This window comes from Monodelphis domestica, chromosome 4 (assembly GCF_027887165.1).
Source record: "Monodelphis domestica isolate mMonDom1 chromosome 4, mMonDom1.pri, whole genome shotgun sequence".
Lineage (NCBI taxonomy): Eukaryota > Metazoa > Chordata > Mammalia > Didelphimorphia > Didelphidae > Monodelphis > Monodelphis domestica.
This window is the reverse complement of record NC_077230.1, coordinates 361,144,235-361,167,087: the sequence shown is the minus strand read 5'-3', so window position 1 is coordinate 361,167,087 and position 22,853 is coordinate 361,144,235. Positions and strand designations below refer to the sequence as shown.

General features: G+C 36.4%; 1 protein-coding gene across 7 annotated transcripts in view; it reads right to left on the bottom strand.

The window, feature by feature from the left end:
• ZMYM4 (zinc finger MYM-type containing 4) overlaps positions 1-22,520 on the bottom strand; it is a 142,405-nt gene extending 119,885 nt beyond the window's left edge. For 2 of the 7 annotated variants that reach the window (XM_007492781.3, XM_001380542.5), the window contains exon 1: positions 21,998-22,520. In XM_007492781.3, the coding sequence (XP_007492843.1) occupies positions 21,998-22,048 (51 nt within the window). In that variant the 5' untranslated portion in view covers positions 22,049-22,520. The remainder of the gene's footprint in view (positions 1-21,997) is intronic. The other 5 variants (XM_007492779.3, XM_007492780.3, XM_007492782.3 and 2 more) reach the window with 3 other exon arrangements.
• Between the last annotated feature and the right edge of the window lie 333 nt (positions 22,521-22,853).

Genomic DNA, 22,853 nt, shown 5'->3' with positions numbered 1-22,853 from the left:
GAGCTAAACCTCCTTGGAGTTGTAACCTACAACTTCCTGAGATAGTTCATTTTATTTCTGAACAGCTCTAGTTGTTAATCATTCCAATCAACAAGCATTTTTTAAAGCACAAATCGCACTAAGCCCTGGGGATACAGAGAAAGAGGGGGGGGAAATCTCATTACTAAGTCTCTCTAAATTGTTAAAAATAAGTAAATACGTATATTTGTTTATTTTTATATACTTATTTTTAAAATATATTTCTTTGTTTATATATGTATATAATATATATACATATATAAAACTGGGGGCATGGTTGGAAGGAGAGGCTGCTAAATGGTTCAGTGGATTAAAAGTCAGGGCTGGAAGACAAGAGATCCTGGGTTCAAATATGAAATCATTCACTTCCTAGCTGTGTGACTCTAAGCAAATCACTTAGGACTCCAATGCCTAGCCCTTAAAACTCTTCTGCAGAAAGTAAAGTTTTCATACAGATATAGATTAGCTGCTTTAGTTTTAAGTCAACTTATATTAAGGATGGTTCAGGATTTCTAAAAGAAGATTTTCTTACCTTCATCATATTAATAAGTCTTATTTCCAAAAGAAATGTTAGTCTTAGGTTCAATTGATGAGCCTAAAAAAAACTTTCTACATTACTTTTTCAGAATTGAGACTGTATTCACAGGTCATAGGGCTGAGCACTATCAATGCCCCAAAAATGTTGAACTAACAAGTTAAAAATACAAATTTTGAAAAAGAGATTTACCATTTTCCAAATAAAAGACAAGGGCAAAGAGGTGGAGCAGTAGATAGAGGCTGGGCCTGAAGTCAGGAATCCCTGAGTTCAAATCTGACCTCAGACACTTATTAGCTGTAGCACCCTCATAAAATCACAAAAGCTGGAATCCCTCTGAGAATCCTTCCAAACCAAAGATCTGAGCCCATCAGTATATGTACTTTGGAAAAGGCAATGCAGACAGAAATGAACCAGGCTTACACTTGATAAGTTTGACTGCATTTGGAAAAGTGAATAATACTTTTTAATGATCTCAAGTTCCTTTTGAAACAAATTCACCTTCCCCTAACACCAATATTATTCTGGTGATGCTTTATGGCTATCAATTATAGAATACTAGTCCCTGTTGAATTAAAAGTGGGCATTAGTCTACTGCAACAATTGCCAACAAAAAACTACAAACTGAAAGCAGTATGAAGAATATTATTAGAAATGTACAATAATGGAGAAGGTTGGCTAGTCACAGAGCAAGAATGAGGAATAATATCAGTATTGATTAATATACTACTGTATTCTGAATGTCTTAAAGAACTTCTTTTCCCTTCAACTTCTAAAAAAACATGCATGAACAATCATAAGGGGACTAAAAGGAAAAAGTTTACAATGTAATATGGGGAGATGAAAACATGTATCTCTTCAGAACTCTATCTTCACCAGGAACATAAAATCTAAGTTGATTAGATAGAAGGGCTAGGAATATTTTTATTATCATAAAAGAATGGAAATGGAGAAGAGGAATATACTTGGAGAGAGGGGGAAGACAGGAAAGATGAGGAAAATACTCTACATGGTGATGATGAACCTATGTCACGAGTGCCAAAGATGGCACACAGAGAGTGCTCTCTGTGGGCATGAAACCTCCCCCCCCCCACCCCAGCTGGTTACTACAAAAACAGAGACTTAGGCAGAGCTGCTTCCCTCCACCTCTCCACCATGCCTAACATTTTTTCACATCACCCGCCCATCTACCCAGCAGCCCAATAGGAGCCCACAGGGGATAAAATCAGTGACTCAACTGTGGAAGAGCTGGAGGTGAGCAGAGTGCTTGGGCTATTCTCCTCCCCCCTTTCTACACTTGCTGAGGACATTCCTCACTTCACCCACCCCTCTAACTAGCAGCCCAATGGGAGTGCTTTCTCCCTCCCCTGTGTGGGGTAAGGGGATGGGGTGAGATGCATTCAGAACTTGATGGGGGGGACAGGCATGACTCAGGATCTCTGGTGGGTGTGGGCACAGCACTCAGTGTGATGGTGGGGGGCAAGGTATGGCACTCTGTCTCTAAAAGGTTCACCATCACTGCTCTAACATAACTGGGGTATGCAAGCAGAAGTAAAACAAGGCTGGGAGGGTTAAGGGGCAACACTTTAACTTTACTCTCATCTAAATTGGTCAAAGAGGAAAGAGTGAATATACATATACTCAACTTAGACATAGAAATAGTTCATTTAAAAGGTTTAAGGGAAATAAGAGAGAGCAAATTAAAGGAACAAACTTTTAAGGAGGCAATGAGAAACAAAAGCTAAAAGTATAAGAAAATATTATGGAGAGAAATACACAATAAATAACCATAACTTTAAATGTACAGGAGATGAACACATAAAATGGAAAAAACCCAGGGGGCAGCTGGGTAGTTCAGTGGATTGAGAGCCAAGCCTAGAGACAGGATGTCCTAGGTTCAAATCTGGCCTCAGACACTTCCCAGCTGTGACCTGGGCAAGTCACTTAACCACCATTGCCTAGCCCTTAACACTCTTCTGCCTTCAAACCGATACCCAGTACTGATTCCAAGACAGAAGGTAAGGGTAAAAAAAAAATGTAATTTGTTTAATTTGGATTTCATACTCCAGCAAAATAGTTCCCTTTTAAATGTAAAAAAGAGAAAAGATACAGTATACACTTCCCCCTAGTGGAATTTATATTGCAAATCATCAGTTCTTTCTGCCATGGTTATTAAAGTATTTTTAATTAACATGTTGAGTTAGTGGCATCAGGTAATCTATATTATCTACATTATTTATTGCTCATAATCTGTAGAATAAGCAGACCATATTCCTAGGGTATTTATGATGGGGGGAAAATCTATTATTAATTGCTCATGGGTAGGCCAAGCTAATATAATAAAAATGACAATTGTATCCTAAATTAATTTGCCTATTCAGTGCCATTCCAAATTACCAAAAAATTATTTTCTAGAACTAGAAAAAAATAACAATATTTACTTGGAAGAACAAAAGATCAATAATATTAAGGAAATTAATGAAAAAATTTTGAAGGAAGGCAACCCTAGTAGTACCAGATCTCAAACAGTACTATAAAGCAATAATCATCAAAACAATATGGTCCTGGAAAAGAAATAGAATGAGGAATCAACAGGAGATAAATGGGCACATCAATCTAGTATTTGATAAACCCAAAGATACCAGCTTTTGGGATCAGAACTCACTATTTGGCAAAAACTACTAGGAAAACTAAAAAACAGCATGGCAGAAACAAAGTATAGACCAATGATGGTGACCCGATGGCACAGAGTGCCATCTGTGGGCACATAGCTACCCTCCTCCCACCCAGTGTTTGTAACTAGAAAGGCAGAGGGACTTAGGTGGAGCTGCTCCCTTCCTCCTCTCTACCATGCTTGAGGGCATTTTTTCATAGCACCTACCCCTCTTTCCCAGCAGCCCAATGGGATCCCACAGTGGGCAAGGTGGGAAGCTCATAGGTGGCAGAGCTGGAGGGGAGCAGAGCACTCAGGCCATTACCCTCTCCCTGTCTACAGTTACTGAGGACATTCCTCACTTCACCCATCAGCCTAACCTCCCTCCCTTGTGTGGGGTAAGGGACAGGGGAGGCACACCCAGCATTCAGTTGGGGCAGGGTCCAGCACTCCATCTCCAATAGATTTACCATCACTGATACAGACCAATACTTCATACCCTACCAAGATACAGTCAAAATGAGTACATGATTTAGACATAAAAGATACTGGGGGCAGCTACATGGCTCAATGGATTAAGAGCCATGCCTAGAGATGGAAGGTCCTAGGTTCAAATCCCCCACTGCCTAGCCCTTACTGCCCTTCTGTCTTGGAACCAATACACAGAATTGATACAAAGATGGAAAGTAAGGGTTTGTTTGTTTGTTTTTTTGGGGGGGGAGAAGGTACCCTAAGCAAATTAGGGGAGCATAGAATAGTTTACCTGCCAGATCTATAAAGAAGGGAAGAATTTAAGACCAAACAAGAGATAAGAGAACATTACAAGATATTCATTACAAAATGAATAATTTTTATTATATTAAGTTAAAAAGCTTTTCTACAAACAAAATCAATGTCACCAAGATTAGAAGGGAAACAACAAACTAGGAAAAAAGTTTATAGCAAATTTCTGATAAAGGCCTCATTTTTCAAGTATATAGAGAACCAAGTCAAATTTATAAGAACATGTCATCCTCAATTGTTGGTCAAAGGATATGAACAAGAGTTTTTGAGATGAAGAAATAAAAGCTATCAATAATCATATAGGAAAATGTTCTAAATAACTCTTGATAAGAGAAGTGCAAATTAAAACAACTCCGAGGTACCATCTCACACCTATCAGATTGGCCAATATGACAGTAAAGGAAAACAATAAATGATGGAAGAGAAATGGCAAAATTGAGGCAATACAAGCATTGTTGTGAACTGATCCAACTATTTTAGAGGGCAGTTCAGAACGATATCTAAAGGACTATAAAAACTGGGCATTCTCTTTGATCTAGTAATACCACTACTAGTTCTGTATCCCAAAGAGATCCAAAAAAAGGGGAAAGGATCTACTTGTACACAAATATTTAAAGCAGCCTTTTTTGTGGTGGCAAAAAATTAGAAATTGAGAGGATGTCTTATCAATTGGGGAATAGCAGAACAAAGTATGTTATATAATTGTGAGGAACAATTGTGTTTTAAGAACTAACAAGCAAGATGGTTTCAGAAAAATCTAATGAACTGATGCAAAGTGAAATAAACAAAACCAGGAGAACAATGTATTCAGTCACAGCAATATTGTATAATCAATGATCAAATGTGAAAGAATTAGCTATTTTCAGCAATACAATGATCCAGGACAATTCTGAAGGGCTTGGGACAAAAAATACTATCTACCTCCGGAGAATGAACTGTTGGGAGTCAGTTGTTGGTTTTGGTTTTATATGATATTCTCTTAAAATTTACATGGAAATATGTTTTACATGATTACACATATATAACCCATTTCAAATTGTTTACCACCTCTAGGAGGGGATAAAAAATGAAGTGGGGAAGACAATTTGGATTTTATAAGTTCAAAAAATTTATATAGAAGAATTTTATTGTATGTAAAGATATTTTTAAAAGGGAAAAAAATGTTTGGTAAAATTCACTTGTAAAATCCATCTGGCTGTTATGTTTTTACCTTAGGAAGTTCTTTTATAACTTGTTTAATTTCTTTTTCTAAAATGGGTTCATTTAAATATTCTATTTCCTCCTCTGTTAGTCTAGACAATTTATATTTTTGTTTAAATTATCAAATTTGTTCGCATATAACTAGGAAAAATAGTGCCTAACAATCACTTTTGAATTCATCTTCATTAGTGGCAAATTCATTCTTTTCATTTAGAATGCTAGTGATTTGATTTTTTTCATTGTCATGTTAACCAATGGTTTCTTCATAAAATCAACTCTTACTTTTTATTTATTAATTCAATGGTTTTATCTTAAATTTGGTTAATTTTCATCTTTAATTTTGAAGATTTCAAATTAAGTATTTAATTGGGGACTTTTAGTTTGTTTTTCCTGTTTTTTCTTTTTTTACATTGTATCACCCAATTCATTTCTCTATTTTATTGATATAAACATTTAGAGATACACATTTTCCTCTATTACTGCTGTTGCTGTATCCCATAAGTTTTAGTATATTGTCTCATTATTTTATTTATTGTTTCTATGACTTGTTCTTTAACCTATTCTTTCAGATTAAGGTATTTAATCTCAAATGAATTTTTATTCTGTGATCCCATGGTCTTTTATTAAATATAATTTTTATTGCCTTATGATCTCAAAAAGTTCCTAATTTCATTTTGTTATGAAATGTTCATGTCTTAATATATGGTTAATTTCTGTAAACATAATATATGCTGAGAAAAAAGGTATATTTCTCCTCCTATTTCTGTACAATTCTCTCCAGAAATTTATCATATCTAGTTTATCTAGGAGTTTATTTATCTACTTAATTTCTTTCTTTTGTTAGATTTATCCAGTTCTAAGAGGGGAAGGTTTAAATTCCCCACTATTATGATTTTTCATCTACTTTCACTAGTAATTCTTTTAGCTTTTCCTTTAGAAAATTTGGATGCTATTAACATTTGAAGCAAATATGTTTAGTATTGATAATGTTTCATCATCTATGGTATCTTTTAACATAATGTATGTAGTATCTCTGTTGATCTCTTTTAATTAGATCTATTTCAATTTTAACCTTGTCTGAGATCATTAATGCTAAGACTGTTTTTTTTTGTCAGCTGAAGCATAATATATTCTACTCATCCCTCTATTTTTATTCTATATGTGTCTCATTTTAAAATGTTTCTTACAAACAATATATTGTTGGATTTTAGTTTTTAGTCCAAATATTAATCGCTTATGGGTAGGACAAGTACATAATTAAAATGACAATACTTTCTGAATTAATTTGCTTATTCAGGCCCACAACAATCAACCTACTTTATAGAGCTAAAAAAATTACAGATTTCATCTGAAGGAACAAAAGATCAAGAACATCAAGAAAATTATTGAAGGAAAATTCAAGTCACAAGGAAGGAAGCCTAACTATTAACAGACCTTAAACTCTACTATAAAGTTATATTCATCACTGATCAGTGCAACAAAATAAATACAAAATATATGGAAACAAAGTTGCCTATTTTTGATAAACCCAAAGATCCCAACTGTTAGGGCAAAAATTCAATATACAACAAAAACTGCTGGGAGAGCTAGAAAGTAGTCTGGCAATAATTAAATATAAAACAATATCTCACACCATACACCAAGACAAACTCCAAATAAGTTATATGACTTAAGTATATGACATTACTTAGGTAATATCATATACAAATGAGAAGATTGATGAAGAAATTACACAGAAATTAAAATGGGCAACCTAATTACATAAAGTTTAAAATTTTTTGCACGAACAGAACCAATTCAGTTAAAAAAGAAGGTAAGTAGGTAAATGAGAAAAAAAATTTAGCTTGTTTTTCTGATCAAAGTCTCTCTTCTAAGATACATAGGAAACTAATTCAAATATGTAAGATTAAGAACCATTCTCCAATTGTAATAAAGATATGACTATGCAGTTTTCAGAGAAAGAAATCCAAATTACCAATAATGTGAAAAAAGTTCCAAACCCCTAAAAACTACAGAATTGCATCTCACACTCATGAGGAAAGGAGGGAGGAAGGAGAGACAAATGACAAATGAATAAATAAATGATAGTATATGTAAATGAAAGAATACTACTGACCTGTAATCAATAAAGGGAGTAAAACAAAAAAAAACAATTTATACAGTAACAGCATTGTTATAAAGGTAAACAATTTTCAAAGACTTAAGAACTCTGATCAATATACTATGACCAACCACAATTCCATAAGTCTTGAGATGATACATGAAACCTCTTCTGAGAGTAAAGTGATGAACTCAGTGCTGACTGAGACACACTGTAGGGATCTGAATCAGTTCCAAGACCTATTAATTGAGCACCTACCTGACTTCGTGTGTGCGTGCGCGTGCGTGCGCGTGCGTGCGCGCGCACATTCCCTGCCCCAATCCTGACCCTTGATTCTATGTGGGGCCTTCCACCTCCAACCCCTCAAAATGTGAAAAGAAAGTGAAAAGGAGGGGGCAGCTCGGTGGCTCAGTGGATTGAGAGCCAGGCCTAGAGATGGGAGGTCCTAAATTCAAATCTGGCCTCAGACACTTCCCAGCTGTGTGACTGTGGGCAAGTCACTTAACCCCCATTGCCTACCCCTTACCACTCTTCTGCCTTGGAACCAATACACAGTATTGATTCCAAGACGGAAGGTAAGGGTTTTAAATTAAAAAAATTAAAAAAAAAAAAGAAAGTGAAAAGGAAAGTGAAGGCCAAAGAGACCACTGAAAGCAATTTGCTTCAAGGTCAAGGAACCGTGTACAAACCTCCTGAACATTCTGGCTGACAGGGATAACAGAAATGTTGGACTAAGGGGGCCCTACTGTATTTTTTTTGGACATGGCAAATACAGGAATGTATTTTGCTTGACTTGACATGTTTTTTTCCTCCCTTGCTTTCTCAACTGGTAGAAAAGGGACTGTGAGGAAGAGAATGTAGATCTGAAAATAAAATTTTATTTTTAAAAAATTCATTAGTAACTTTGGAGAGTTGTTTCAATTGAATGACACAAGAGACTGCAAACAGGTAAGAAAGGAAATGGAGGTCCCTACTGCAGACAGTCTTCTCAAGCAATTTTAGCCACAAAAGGGGGGAGCCAGATTATAATGATAGCTAGTGGGAAAGAAAAATCAGATAAGGGTCTTTTGAGGATTGGAAGGATATGGACATGTTTGTGGGTAATAGAGAAGTAGCCAGTTGTTAGGAAGAAATTGAATATAAGCAAAAGAGTAGAGATAGAGGGGCAATCTGCTGGAGAATATGGGATGAAATGGAATTGATCTTGCTTGTAGGGGGGTAGTTGCTTTAGCAAGGAAAGGGCCACCTCTCTATGTGAGACAAAAGTGAAGGTGGAAATAGTGACAAAAAGCAATGTGATGTGAGTTGAGGTGGGAAGATTTTTCAACAAAACATGAGGCAAGTTTTCTCAAATGAAATTGTAATGGGAGGTGGAAGTGTGAGATGTTTGAAGAGAGATGAAAAGTTATAGAAAAGTAGCTTTGGTGGGTAGGGATAGATAATGAGTTAATTAAGGAGATGTAAATGGAGACTACTACCTTGCCACAGAGAGGGCCCAATTGAGATTCTGTAACAACAAATGAATTAGATCCAGTCAGCATTTGATTTTATTTTCTCCAGTTTCAGTCCTATAGCACATGACTAGGAGCAAAGGTAGTAGATAGGGAGAGTGATCCATGGCTGGAGTTTAGAAGCACAAGTTTTTTATTAGAATAAATGGGCGAGGGACCCAACGGTCCCTCAACGGGGGAATGTAAAAAAATATTATTATTTAAATTGCAAAGTTTAAATTCCTTTTGAGAAGAACTTTAGGTAAAGAAGATGCTACCTCTCTGAATCCAGAACTGAACTGTTGGAGAAGTCATCATGAAGAAGCCTCCAGACCACAGGTTGCACAAAATTGAACTTTGGGTATGGTTGATTGAACATTTATCTGTATGTACACTTTTCTGCCAAAGGGGACCGCCCCCTAATTGGCTTTTGTCAATATGCCTAGCAAAACATTGGTTTTGCTGTCTCTCTCTATCTCTCCTATTTTTCCCTTATCTCTAACTATTGTAATTTCATAGCTAGTATGTTTACAAGACCCATTGGAGAGATTAGTCTTCCTTGGGCCTCAGGGGGATTGTGAATTTCAAAACTACTCAACCCTGTTCAAACCATTCTTTAGAGGATGGGATTTGGCTATTTCCTGATCAATAACAATAGAGATACTTGGAATGACAGAATCAGGTCTTGGAAACTACAATCTCCACCCTACTCAAGGTAACAGGATTTAGGAAGGGCTGCAGCAAAGCTCAAGATTTAATTATTTCAGAATGTGGCCTTCAACAGACATGTGCAAAGGGGACAGACCTCTGGGCGGCCTGGGCTCCACGTGGACTGGGGCAGGAGGAGGTATCAGAGCAGGGCAGAGAGAAAAGGGAGAGAAGAAACAGATTTTTTCAAACAGAAACTTAAAAAGCAATGGGCTGTTTAAAAGGATACCTTTTGACTCTTCTGGTAATTTCATTGATTTTACCTGCCTGTCAGGGAGCAGATTCAGCCCAAAGATTCAACTTTAACTTTGAAGGGGCAAATGGGTGGCTCAACAAACTGGGAGCCAGACCTGAGGACATTCGATCCTGGGTTAAAATCTGGCCTCAGATACTTCCCAGCTGTGGGGCCCTGAGCAGGCCCCTTAGACCCCATTGCTTAGCCCACACCACTCTGCCTTCTGACAATAGATATTTAAATGGATAAGAATCCAAGGAACTTTGAAGAGACTAACGGCTATATTCTAAGGCATTTCAGACTCCAAGGTTTATAAAAATCTCTGTATTTCTATTGCATTTTTTGTTATGGTTTAACTTTGTGATTTTAAGTTCATATATTACTGGATTCAATATTATTCTGCTTGAACTGAAGGTTGATTGAATTTATTTTGAATGTACTTAGTTTTAAAAATTCTGTTGTTTTTCTCCTATAACTATTGAACAAATATTATTGTGAATAAGCCCATATATGAAAAAACAGCTTTTTTTCTATTTTGCTGAGGATAGATGGACTTCAGAACTGGTTATAATTGTATTAACAACCTTGGAAAAATTTAATGTGCTAAATACCTCAAATGATTTGATTTAAGGGTTTTTTAAATATGATTTTTGGAATTTTTTTTTAACAATCTGGTTATTTTTGCCTGCCCCTACCACGACGAGGTAAGGCCCATTCTAGTAACTGAAGTGAAATACATTTTATAAACCCCAACCTTCCCACATGTGAATGGAAGTTGGGCAGTTAATCTCAGGGCATTTGTATCCCTAAAAGCCTCCAAAAGGAGCACCCTTTTATTTATACCCTTCAGCTCACTACTTTACTTGCACCAGAATGATATCTAGATTTCTTGATTATGTTCTTAACCCAAGATGTTTTACTTTGTTTAAAAAAATATGTTTAAATACCAAGGTTGAAAGATTGCTATGTTTGTAAAAACTGTGACAAATGTCCATCAATTCATAGGTTTTAAAAATGTCATACAGCAACTTATGTGAAATATGAAAGTGTGTTTGTTTGCTATTGTAATTAACTGGGCTATTGAGAATTTTGGGGATTTTGGTAACTGCATATTTGTACTACTATATTTTTAAAAATGAAAAAACTGTTAACCTTGTTCAATTCATTTGCCTTCTACTCACAGTGATCATGGCCAGATATTAAGAGGAAATGGATCTCATTTTGGTGAGAAAGCCTTGCATTTTATATTTTCTTAGCTGACACAGAGTGTCAATGATTATAAGCTATATTTTTTAATTTTTTAAAGCTCTTTTATTATTATATTTTTCTTGCATGTGCAATATACTTTTTCTGTTTTTTTAATTATTTTTTCTCTCCTTTTTATATTTGAAGCACATGTTACCAGCATTAAGATTTTCTTTAACTTTTTGACTTTTCAGTGCTACAAGTTTGAAATACATTTGCTAATGCATGCCCTAAAAAGCTTGCGACTATAAAAACGATGCCACTAATTATTTAAATAAATTATGGGACTTTGCTTAATGATTCTGTCTGATTCCAGGACAAGATATACACACAAGAGCCATTGCACAGAGCCAAAGAAAGGCCAATCCAGGATGGATTGATGCACATCTAGGCCAATTCAAAGGTCTTGAACCTAGTGTGAAGACTCAAGGTTACTATGTTTATCATTGCTAACATAGGCTTTCCTTGTGTCCACACTCACTCTGAAGGACTCTGAAGATACTCACAGACGAGTATCCCCAAACTTGGCTCCTACTTGGCTTCTATGATCTGGTCCCTTTCTTTTCTGCCTTCCATAGTGTGGTACTTTTCTGTAGTCCTGGCTATTGACTGGGTAAATGCATCATTGCTTAGATCATTTTGATTGGGCCCTGATTCAAGGACCTGTTATAGATTTATTTTTCTTTTACTTGGAATTTTTACACACAAGACTTTGATAGTCTATATTTTCATTCAGAAATTTTTCTTTTTTTATTTCGATTTTTCTGATGTCTTTTAATATCTCTTGCCAATTGATTCATATACTTCATATACCTCAGCCATGCATCCCTAAGTGATCCCGGTTTTTTAATCACCCTCTTAACGGGGGGAATGTAAAAAAAATGTTATTATTTAAATTGCAAAGTTTAAATTCCTTTTGAGAAGAATTTTAGGTAAAGAAGATGCTACCTCTCTGAATCCAGAACTGAACTGTTGGAGAAGCCATCATGAAGAAGCCTCCAGACCACAAGCTGCACAAAATTGAACTTTGGGTATGGTTGATTGAACATTTATTTGTATGTAAACTTTTATGCCAAAGGGGACTGCCCCCTAACTGGCTTTCTGTCAATGAGTCCAGTAATTTTTATTGGTTTTGTTCTTTTTTTTTCTTATCCTCAAATTATTGTAATCTTTAAATTGATTATGTTTTTATGATCCTTTGGAGAAGGACTTCTTCCCAGAGGATCAAACAAGGGTATGTAAAAAATAGACTCGAATACAGGACTACAATCCCCACAAACCTTTGCTCCACTTCCCCAAAATGCTTTGTAATCTCACGGGAATTCTGAGGTGGGCCGAGATCGAGGATTTAAGCTGGTGGCAAAGGTTTTGGGGTCTCTTTTCTTTTTTTGGACTTCCGTTTTGGAGCAGAGGCATCTCTTCCATGATGTGAGGTTATTTTGTCTAGGCCTCTGGCCTAGGTACATGTTTCTTACTTGTATATTCTTTAATCCTTAATCCTTAATAAACCTCTAAAAAATATAATACTCCTTGCAGAGAGAAACTAATTTCTACCTGCCTCAGTCTCCCCATATTCCTAAATTTTAACTGTTACAGAGGACAGCATAGAGTTGATTTACTTCACTTGAGCAAGGGGTCAGGATGAGGAAGGGAAGTGAATGAAAATAGTTAATGCAGAGGTGATGGCCTAAAATAGAACTTAGAGGTAGAGGGACTGGAGAGGGAGAAGCGGAATAACAACAGATTACCACCTGATAAAAAAGTGTTTTAGGGTTCATGAACATAGATGTGGAATATTTCTGGATGATGGCAAGATCAAGGGTATGACCATCTGTGTGTCATACCCTTGATCTAGCAATCTGTGTGTAACTTTATAATGGTGGGAAAACATAAAGCATGGGGAAATAAGCAAATTGAGGAACTGGGATGATAAATGAGTATTTGAAGGAGTAACAACATGTATGCTGAAATCCCCTAGCATGAAAGTAAGAAAAGGAGTTTCAATAGGCCCTCTATTGAAAAAAAAACTACCAAAATTCAATTGGGTGATAAATATGGATAAAATGAACTTCAAAAAAAGAGGTCACTGAGCAATGGGACAAAGTATAACCCTACTCCTCCACCACTACAATATGAGTAGAAGTACAATGAGTGGTATAAAAAGACAAGAAAACTATCAACAGTAGGGTTCCAAATCTTAGAGCAAGAAGATGGAGAAGTTAGAATGGAAAAGGTTTACAAAAAAACCCAGTTGGTTACTTATGGCACAGACAATCAAGAGAGCACAGTGGAAGAGTTGGATAGCTTTAGAGTAGGCAGGGGTCATATTTTTTTGCCTTTCTTAGCATCCTTAGTACTTTGTATAGTTCCTGGAACATAGTGTTTAATAAATGCTTTTTCACTGAGTTATGGGTATCACATTTTAAATCAAACATGGTACAAGCTGAATATATGACCAACATGATAAAAGTATTACAGTATATATTGCAAGTATATAGTAATCAAAGATCATTGGAAGGAACTAGGGATGTTTAGCTTTTAGAACTCATGGGGGGTAAACATACTAGTAGACTTAAAGCATTTTTAGGCATTCTCAACTCATGATAATATAAATGAAAAACTGATATAGGACTTTTTAAAAAATACAATTTCAGCAAAATAATGATTTCCCACTATTTAAATAGGTAATGTATATATCTTGTAATTTTAAAAAACTATTTTAGACTTTAAATTTTTCCTTTTTAAAAAATTTTTGATTTTTTTTAGCATTCTTTTCTTTTTAAATTGTGAGTTATAAATTCTCTCCCTACTTCCTATTCCCCTCCCACATCCATCCAGTAGGAAACCAAGCAACAGAATATCAATTATAATATGAAATCATGCAAAATATATTTCCATATTAGCCACATTTTTTAATGAAAGAAAAATAAAGTGAGATGCACTCAAAGTTCATCTCTTCTCCCTCTGGAGGTGGATAGTATTTTTCAACATGAGTCCTTTAGAATTGTCTTGAATCACTGCATTTATCAAATTAGTCAAGTCTTTTACAGTTGATCATCACTATGACATTGCTGTTAATATGCCATTCCCCTCATTATTTCTCATAGCACAATAGTACTCCATCATAATCATTTGGCACAACTTTTTCAGCCATTACTCCACATGATAAGCATCCCATCTTGTCTTAAAAGGGTTAGTATAAATATTGGGTTCTAATGAGCTTGTCCACTATTTTGGTATATGACTTTTCATTTCTTCTGAACTTGTGGTTTTTCATATTTAAAATTTAAGGGTTGGGGTTATATGACATTTAATGTCCCTTTTAGCCCTAAAATTGTTCTGTAACATAAATATGATTTTCCTTTAGTGAACTTAAAACAATTAGGAACAAATATTACTATCTCTTTCTGATAGGAGGACTGAAACTGAGATATTGAAGAGACAGATAAAACAAAAAAGTCTACACAAAACCAAAACTAGTCAGTTTGGTCAAGACATGGTCAGCAAAAAATTGGTCAATCTGATTATTTTATTCATTTGGTTGATCACCAATCTAATGTATGTTTGATATCTTTTCCAATTATACAGATTACATCCCATTCATTCCTGTGCAATTCTTATCTAGATATTTCCATAAATTCAACACAGTTGGTCTACCCAACATGTTAACTTGACATTGTAAAGATATCAATGAAGCACAGGTAGAACACTTTACTCTCACTGACCTCACTGTTAATGACTATCAAACTTTAACAGCAAATATATATATTTATTGAATAATTCACCCTTATTTAGTATTATGGATGCATGAATCCTAGATGTTCATCTTGAACTAATCCTTTTTCATTAGTTTTATAATGGTCTTGGTACCAAATAGTCAATCATCCATCAAAATTAACTACCCTACTTCAGTCAGCTTACTACAGTCAAATTACTTACTGGAAAATTATGCTTCTAAATGATTCCCTGGTGTTTCTTCTAATATTTTATTTTCAAAGAACTAATTAACATAAAGCAATGATATCTGTACTGTCAAAATTGGGAGGGAAAGGAAGCTTTACTGAATCAAGAGTCACAAATAAGGTATTGATTAGAATTAAAAGACTTTATATAGCCTGGTACAATCAATGATTTTGTGTGTGATTTTTTTCCCCCATTCCACATTAAGGAAACTAGGCAAGTATTTTGTCTAAACTAAACTAAGATGTGAAACTTGGGAGTACTAGTTTGACAAACTGAATTGAAGATCAATCAAAAGGCAATACAAAAGTACATGGTGAACAACAATAGAATCCAATAAATTATAAGTGAGAATTTAAATCAAAAAACACCTGACTGGGGAAAAAGGACATGATAGTCATACTACAACTATTTGGTAGAAGAACCAACATAAAACTGCTGAAAAAAAATGTCATTTGACTATGAGCACCCAGGAATCATGCCTTCAAAATATCAAATAAGGGGGAATCATTCAATAAATATATATTTGCTGTTAAAATTTTATATTCATTAATGATAAAATGGTAGAAGTAACATTTGGACTAAACACTATAAATAATTTGGCAAACTTAAAACTAAAAAGGTCTATCTAAACTAAGATTGTCATTTACATTTTGCTGCTGATCTCATACCAATCAAATATTCCATTTGGTCAATGGGAAAATCTCAACCAAAGATACCAACTCCTTCATTATTAAGAATCTATTACAGAATTCACAAAGCTAACAGGCTCTTGGCCCAAACAATGGTATTCTAGATGTTAACCAGAAACTATGTTAGCCAACAGATACTAAATACTAAAAAGCACCAATTAGGTGTTGCTATGGCTTCCAGAAAGACAATAAGAACTTAGTTCCAACTAGAGCCCTGGAAGTCAAAAGATACTGGCCTTGAAATATGACCTGTCTAAAGTGACTGTTCTTCATAAAGAGGCAAATCATATCCTTGATAGACTGTGTAGGAATTCTAATACAGGATCTTTCAAGAGATTATCAAGAGTAGACAGGAACATCATCTTAACATTGTGCTACACAATGATTGGGAATACAAAAAAAAGACAGGACCTAGTAAACATATTTGAGCAATATCTGTTAAATATCACATAATCTTTTCAATACCATGCTTAAAGCTTTTGATTTTCAGTGGCACATTAGTAGTTCCCTTATCATCTTATAATAGATCAGCTTTGCTCTCCTAATTTTCCAATATCATATAAATGTTATCAACACATAAGATATATATAGGTATAGAGCTGGCCCCAGAATCAAGACCTGGTTCAAGTCCCAACTCTAAGGCTATGAGACCTTAGGCAAATCACTCAGTTTTCTTAGCACTCAAGGTCATTCTCTAAGTTCCTATGGTAATGGTATAATTGCAGAGTCAAGTTTAAGTTGGAATTTGATACCTAATACATTTGTTAAAAAAAATAACACAATAATGTCATATGTAAAAATATAATACTAATATATGAATGTTATCTCAGTATGTTGATATATTTATAATGTAATACATAATAGTGATGATAATAATGCTATGTTAACTAGCATTTATAAAGTACATTAAAGTTTGCAAATAGATGGGGCTATGACTGGGAAAGCAGACTCTAAATGATCACCCTAGTGCAAATATTAATAATATGGAAATGGGTCTTGATCAATGACACATGTTAAACCCAGTGGAACTGTGTGTCAGATATGGGAAGGGGGTAGAGGGAGGGGAGGGAAAGAACATAAGTCTTGTAACCATGGAAAAATATTCTAAATCATCTAATTAAATAAAATTTTAAAAAATTAACCATAAAGTTTGCAGATACTTTACAAATATCTCATTTTAACCTCACAACGATCCTTGTTACTTTAGACTTCAAAGTCTTAATGAATCAAGTAAAACAATTACTTATCTTGTCTTTGTTCATATTATTCCCCATCCCTAGAATGCCCTTTACTCTGGCTCTCCCTAGTCCACCATTTCAAATCTACTAAAGGTACAACTAAAATGTTACTTCTCCTAACCAAAATTTTCCCAAAGTTATTTATGTATTTGACCATAAAAGCACTTTCTCTTAGTTCTTACCATATGCTGGATTATAGTTACTGCATTGTTGTATTATTGTTTATTTGTAGTTCACAGCCTAATTAATATAAAGATTAAATATGTGTATGTTACATGAGGGCAGGAATTAAGTTTTGATTATCTGTTTCACTTTCAACACCAACTCTAGCACTTTGATCAGAGGAGTTACTTAATGTTTGATGAATGATCTCAATTTTGACAATAGCTTCTTTTTGTAGGAATCAAAATAGTATTTCCTTTCAATTAATTTATTCAACCTGTTAAGTTTAGGAAATGAAAAAGAAGGAAAATTTATATTTCTTTTCCAGATTAGTGAACCAACTACATAAAACATATTAAATTATATGCTGATCTTACCAAAAACCTATTTTCAAACTAAAATTTTCAAAATGTAAAGATGTCAAAGTTGTTTTTTTTGAAAGTAAAAGCTTAAAACATATGTAGTTTAAAAAGGTAACTCCAGAACAAACACTTTTTTAAGGTAAAGAAAATGTAAACATTTTGTTTTGATGATATCCTCCTAACTGCAAAAATCTCTCTCAAATAAAGATTAACTGGTTTAATGAAATACTTGTGACATGAGAGAGGAACTATATGATTTTATCAACTTTGGATAAATAAAATAACTTCCATATGTCTTTCATTTTTCAGATATAAACTACCCCAATAAATTGAACTACATAAATAATTCCTTCAAAGTTAGAAAATCCTGAAGTGGTGATGAACTTGTACAGCTATACAATGTTTTATCATTGCAAATACTATGATCAATAGTATACGCTTACACTAAATGGCAAATTAGGGGTAGAAGTCCATAATATAAAATTTATGATCCTTGCAGGGATCAAATTTATAATATAAACTTTACTAGTACCATGCTCTAATCAAATGCATAAATACTAGTCATTAATAGTAAGGAGTTATCTCAACTGTAAAATGGGATGCAGGATCCCAGGGGCCCACAAAACAGGGTAACATAGCAGTTCAAGGTGTCTCAAAATTCACACTTGGAAACTGTGAAAAGTCTCTAAAGTAGGTTGGTAAAATAAGCTGTCAGCATGACTCTTCCTAACCTTAGCTACACCCTCTTCACTGACTCAAAAGGATACTAGGTAACCTAGAGAAAATCCAAATTCCAAAAATGAGGACTTTATACTTGGATCTAGATATGCCCAACATCACTGGGTTGTGCAAAAAGGAATTCTTTATTCCTTTTTTTAATTTAATGGGGGTCCTGGAGTCCTCTTACCATAGAGATGTATAAGGACTAACCAGCCCACAGTGATAGGAAGTAGAAACCATAGAGACAGGAAGAAGGAACCATAGAGACAGGAAGTAAGGTAGGAAAAGGTTATAAAAGAGCTGACAGTTGGAGGTATGAATTGCTGACAGTTAGGGCTGGCAGTTGACTGCTGAGCGTATGATGGGTTGGTGGTTGGTGTTTAGTTGCTGGAATATAAAGGCAGGCCTGAACTTATTGAGAGAGCTTTTTGGCTTTTCGCTTTTGGTTTGGGCTGTTAAGATTTTTTTTCCTTTCTTGAACTTTTTGCAAAGTGGCTGGTCTTCGTTGACAGGCCTAACTGGGTTGGATTAAACACTGATTGGGTTGGTTTTGATTGGGTTGTAACTTTGTGGGATGGTTGTTAGTTATAGGTAAATATAGGCAGTTTTAGGTAGTAATCATAGGTAGTTCTAGGATAACCAGTATAGACATATAGGAAATTTTCTTTCTCTACCTTGTTCCTATATTTCTGTCTTTAACTATATTCTTTTACACTCTCTATTTTAATTAAACTAAATTATTCATTGTTAAAAGCTGCTAGAAATTTTCTTTTCTCTGGCTTAAAGGGATAATATTAATTTAAAACTCTACTATATTCTCTGCAAAACTTAAATTATTAAAAGCTGCTCTCTTACTTTGTCAAACTCCTAATGTAACACTTACAGTTGAGTAATCCTTTCAAACCAAAGTCAATCAATATCTACTGAATGTATATGGTGTACAAAGCAGTACCCTGAGAGCCAAAAAAATGGTATAAGATGTGATTCCTGCCCTCAAAGAGTTTATAATCTGATGGGAATGGTAACATGGTTGGCAGAATAATAAACTGGATTTTGGGATTCAGACAATTCATACAAGAATCTTGACTCTTGTACTTGACTACTCTCAACAATAGTTTCCCCATCTGTAAAATTTGGTAAATATTTGTACTACCTACCTCACAGAATTACTGTGAGGAAAGATATAAATAAATATATTCATATGTGTATTTACACATATATGTAATTTAGTGACAATCATCAAGTAATAATACAATTTAACATGTAATAAAAGTCAAAAGTTTGGGATTTCATTTCAAATCTAAATTTTATTATCTAATCATCATTCATTAAATGAATCAGTCTTCTTAATGCCTAATAGCACACACAAGACTATTTTAACCATCTGTGAGTTAACAGAGGTTTGAAAGCATCCATTAATGTGGAATGCAACTCTCCTATGCCTCATTGGATAATATTACTAAACTAATTTGGAAAAAAATTTTTTTAAATTGGTGATCAACCTGTCAGTGATTGTCTCAAGCTTACCAAGGCTGGTCTTGAGGGTCAGAAATACACAATTCCTGTACCTGATTTCCAAATCCTCTTATATTCCTCTGAAAACACAGGGTCCATTTGGTTTCAAGTATAGTCAAAGGATCACTCATTTATAGCTAGAAGGAACCCATAGAAAACTATTGTCCAATTCCCCATACTTTACAAATTATGAAACTAAAGCCTACAAAGGTAAGCATTTTGTCCAGTTCTTTACTGAAATTGACCCAAACAGAATTCCTAACCTTTCTATGCCTCAATTTCCTCATCTATAAAATGAGAGGGTCTGATTATTTAATTTCTGATATTCTAATTCTATATCCTATCATCCTATTAACTAATAGTTTAGTACATATAAGGGATGAGGTATACATTAGCAATGACTGTCCCCACCCCCAAATGGCTATTCCAATATGAAGCTAAAAACTAAATGTAGAATTTGAAACTCCTACTTCCTGACAAAAAGAAGCAATCTTCCTCCAAGAAGGGAAACTAAGCAAAGAAAACCCAAGCATGCTACACGTACTGTGTAAAATTAACCTCCGTTTCCACTACTGTGATTCTAATATCTTTTTTAATAGTACTAAATCAATTTAAAATAAAGCAACATTCATAATCCATAGGAGAACTCATTATGTCTAAATTACTAACCTTTACAGAAAGGCTGAATAGGAAATATCACAACAATAACAGTATGAATCAGTTTGAGGAATCCAACTCCTATTAAAGCATTAAAGAGGTACTTTACCTTGAGTTTCTGAGTTGCTGAAAATATATTTGGACAACTTCTTGGGAAAAGTATTATAATCCCCCCAGCTACCTTAATACCATCATTCCTATAAAACGGAGATCCAAGTTTAAACTCATTCATAACTTGAAAGATAATTAATCAATACTCAAAAGTACATACCTATTGCATTCTACATGTATGTATGAACTATTTGAGACAGTATAATAAAGTTTAACAAACCTCTTATCACAGAATCATCACTCTCCACCTTAGAGAAAAAAGACCTATAACTATAAGAACTTCAACTTGCTGTCTACTTATGAACTGATCTGTGTGGCACAAAAGTAGTAACTAACAGCTGTAGACATTTACAAGTAATAGTATACACATGTAGAGATATGTAGAGATAAATAAGAACACAGAACATTTAACATTATCACAAAATACACATAGAAAATGCATACAGCTAAGTGATTTTGTTGTGAATTAAAGGGCATTCTAGAAAAAGTGCAAATCTTTTCGCCCAGTAGATACAACTCGACTCTTCCTGTTATGAACTGTGGTTCACAAGAAGAGACTTAATTGGTACTGAGTTCTCTCCCAGGTAATAAGAGCAAAGTAACAGTTAAAAAAAATCTGCTGTCATGCAATGTAATATTGTTCTCAATTTAAAGGGAAAATTGAGGATCAAATTAAAGTTCTCAGAACTTTAACAGGACATTCAAGTACTTAGACACAGAACTGGTTCACTCTTGCAGAATAGATGGACTGCATCCTTGGATTGTCAGAATTTGTCATACTCTTCAAGATTCCCAACTAGAGGCAAAAAACCTCAGTATTTTTAATTAGTCACAGAAAAGTCCCCTTAAAATGACAAAACCTGACATCCTCTACCTCTTTGTAGGTAACAACACCTCGTCCCCACTATTCCAATAAAAGGGGGGAGGGGTTTAAAAGGACGGACAATGAATTAATGTTTTTCTGGCAACACGGTTCTACAACTAACTCTTAACTAGAAAGCCTCCAAGCTCCTCCTTTCTTCCAACAACTCAGGCCCCACAGGATATTCAAAGGCACTGATTTTCTACAAATGGAAAATACAAATTTGTCTACTCCCCCTCGAACCCGCCACCTACACCCCAACCCCCCAACCATAAACGTACAGACATACACAACCCAGGGATAATCAACACCATCACTACCACCAAAACCAACACCACTCCACAACAGAGCAAGAGTTGAGACCAACTATCCCCTCCCCCAGCAGATCTTTGTCCCACCTGCCTAAGAGCCACTTTATCCACCCCATCCTGGACCAAGTCTCCTCTCCACCTTTCCCTTGCCTGGGACTCCTCGACTCACGCCCCCCTTTCTAAGGCCCCCCTACCCCAAGACAGCATCCGCCATGTAGGGACCCCCTCCTTGCCTCCCAAGCAGACACTCGGGGGAGGGGGCGGGGGGGGCTAACCAGCCCCTCCTCCTCCTCCTCCCCTCGCGCCTCTCTGGGGACGCCCCCTCCCCGTCTCCCACCCCCGCGGAGATCTCCCAGGCCGCGCACCACTACCGCCCCCTCCCCCCGGCAGAGCGCGCGCCTCCCTGCTCCCTCGCCCGCGCCCTGGCCCCGGCGCTCACCTCACCTACCCTCTTTCGGGGGCCGGGCTCCTCCGCCTCTCGCTCCGCCATGTTGGGCCCCGGCGGAGGCGCCGCTCAGCGCGGCTCCCGCTACGGCTCTCGTTCGGGGCCGCGGCAGTCCCCGGGCTGGTGGTCTGCCCCTGCCCTGCCCTGGCCCGGCCCGGCCCTGCCCACCCTTCCCCTCCCCTCCTGCCGCCGTCCCCCCTCGGCCCTCCCCTGCACACGCACCGGCGCCTCGATGCTGCCCTCCCCGGGCCGGGCCTCACCTCGCCTCCCTCAAGTGGGGAGGGGGCGGGTCCCGCACTCTAATGGGAGGTAGCGGGGTATCTGACTCCCCAGTTTGGGGAGGAGAAACAGGACAGGGTGCAGGGAAGGGGCGCGAGGAGCCCGGGACTCGGGGGGTTAATGGTATCTAATGGGCCCTGGGTGGAGGATTATTTTCTGTCGGAGAAATTCCTCCGCCTGCCCCCTTCTTAAAGCGGTCACCAAAAACGAGCCTCTTGCGCGGGCCTTCAATGCGCTTGCGCGCAGCGCCTGCGCACTGCCAGCCCCTCCCTCCCTTCCCATCACTCCACCCTTTCTGGGCATGCGCAGTGAAGAGGCTTGGGTAGGCCAAACCCCTGGAGCCCTCTAGCTACCAGCTGCTGCTCCCTCAACTGAGTTATGGCTGCCCTCTTAAAGGCCCCAAGACTCAATTTTGAAATGAGGGGTAGGAGAAGATGGAAGAGAATCCTGGGAAGGGGTACAATGCCTAGTGTATGGGGCCTTGAGATCTAATTATACCCACCTCCTTGCATGGTGACCACCAGAATGGTTGCGCCTATCCTAGGAGTTGGAGCTGGAAGAGGCCTTCGAG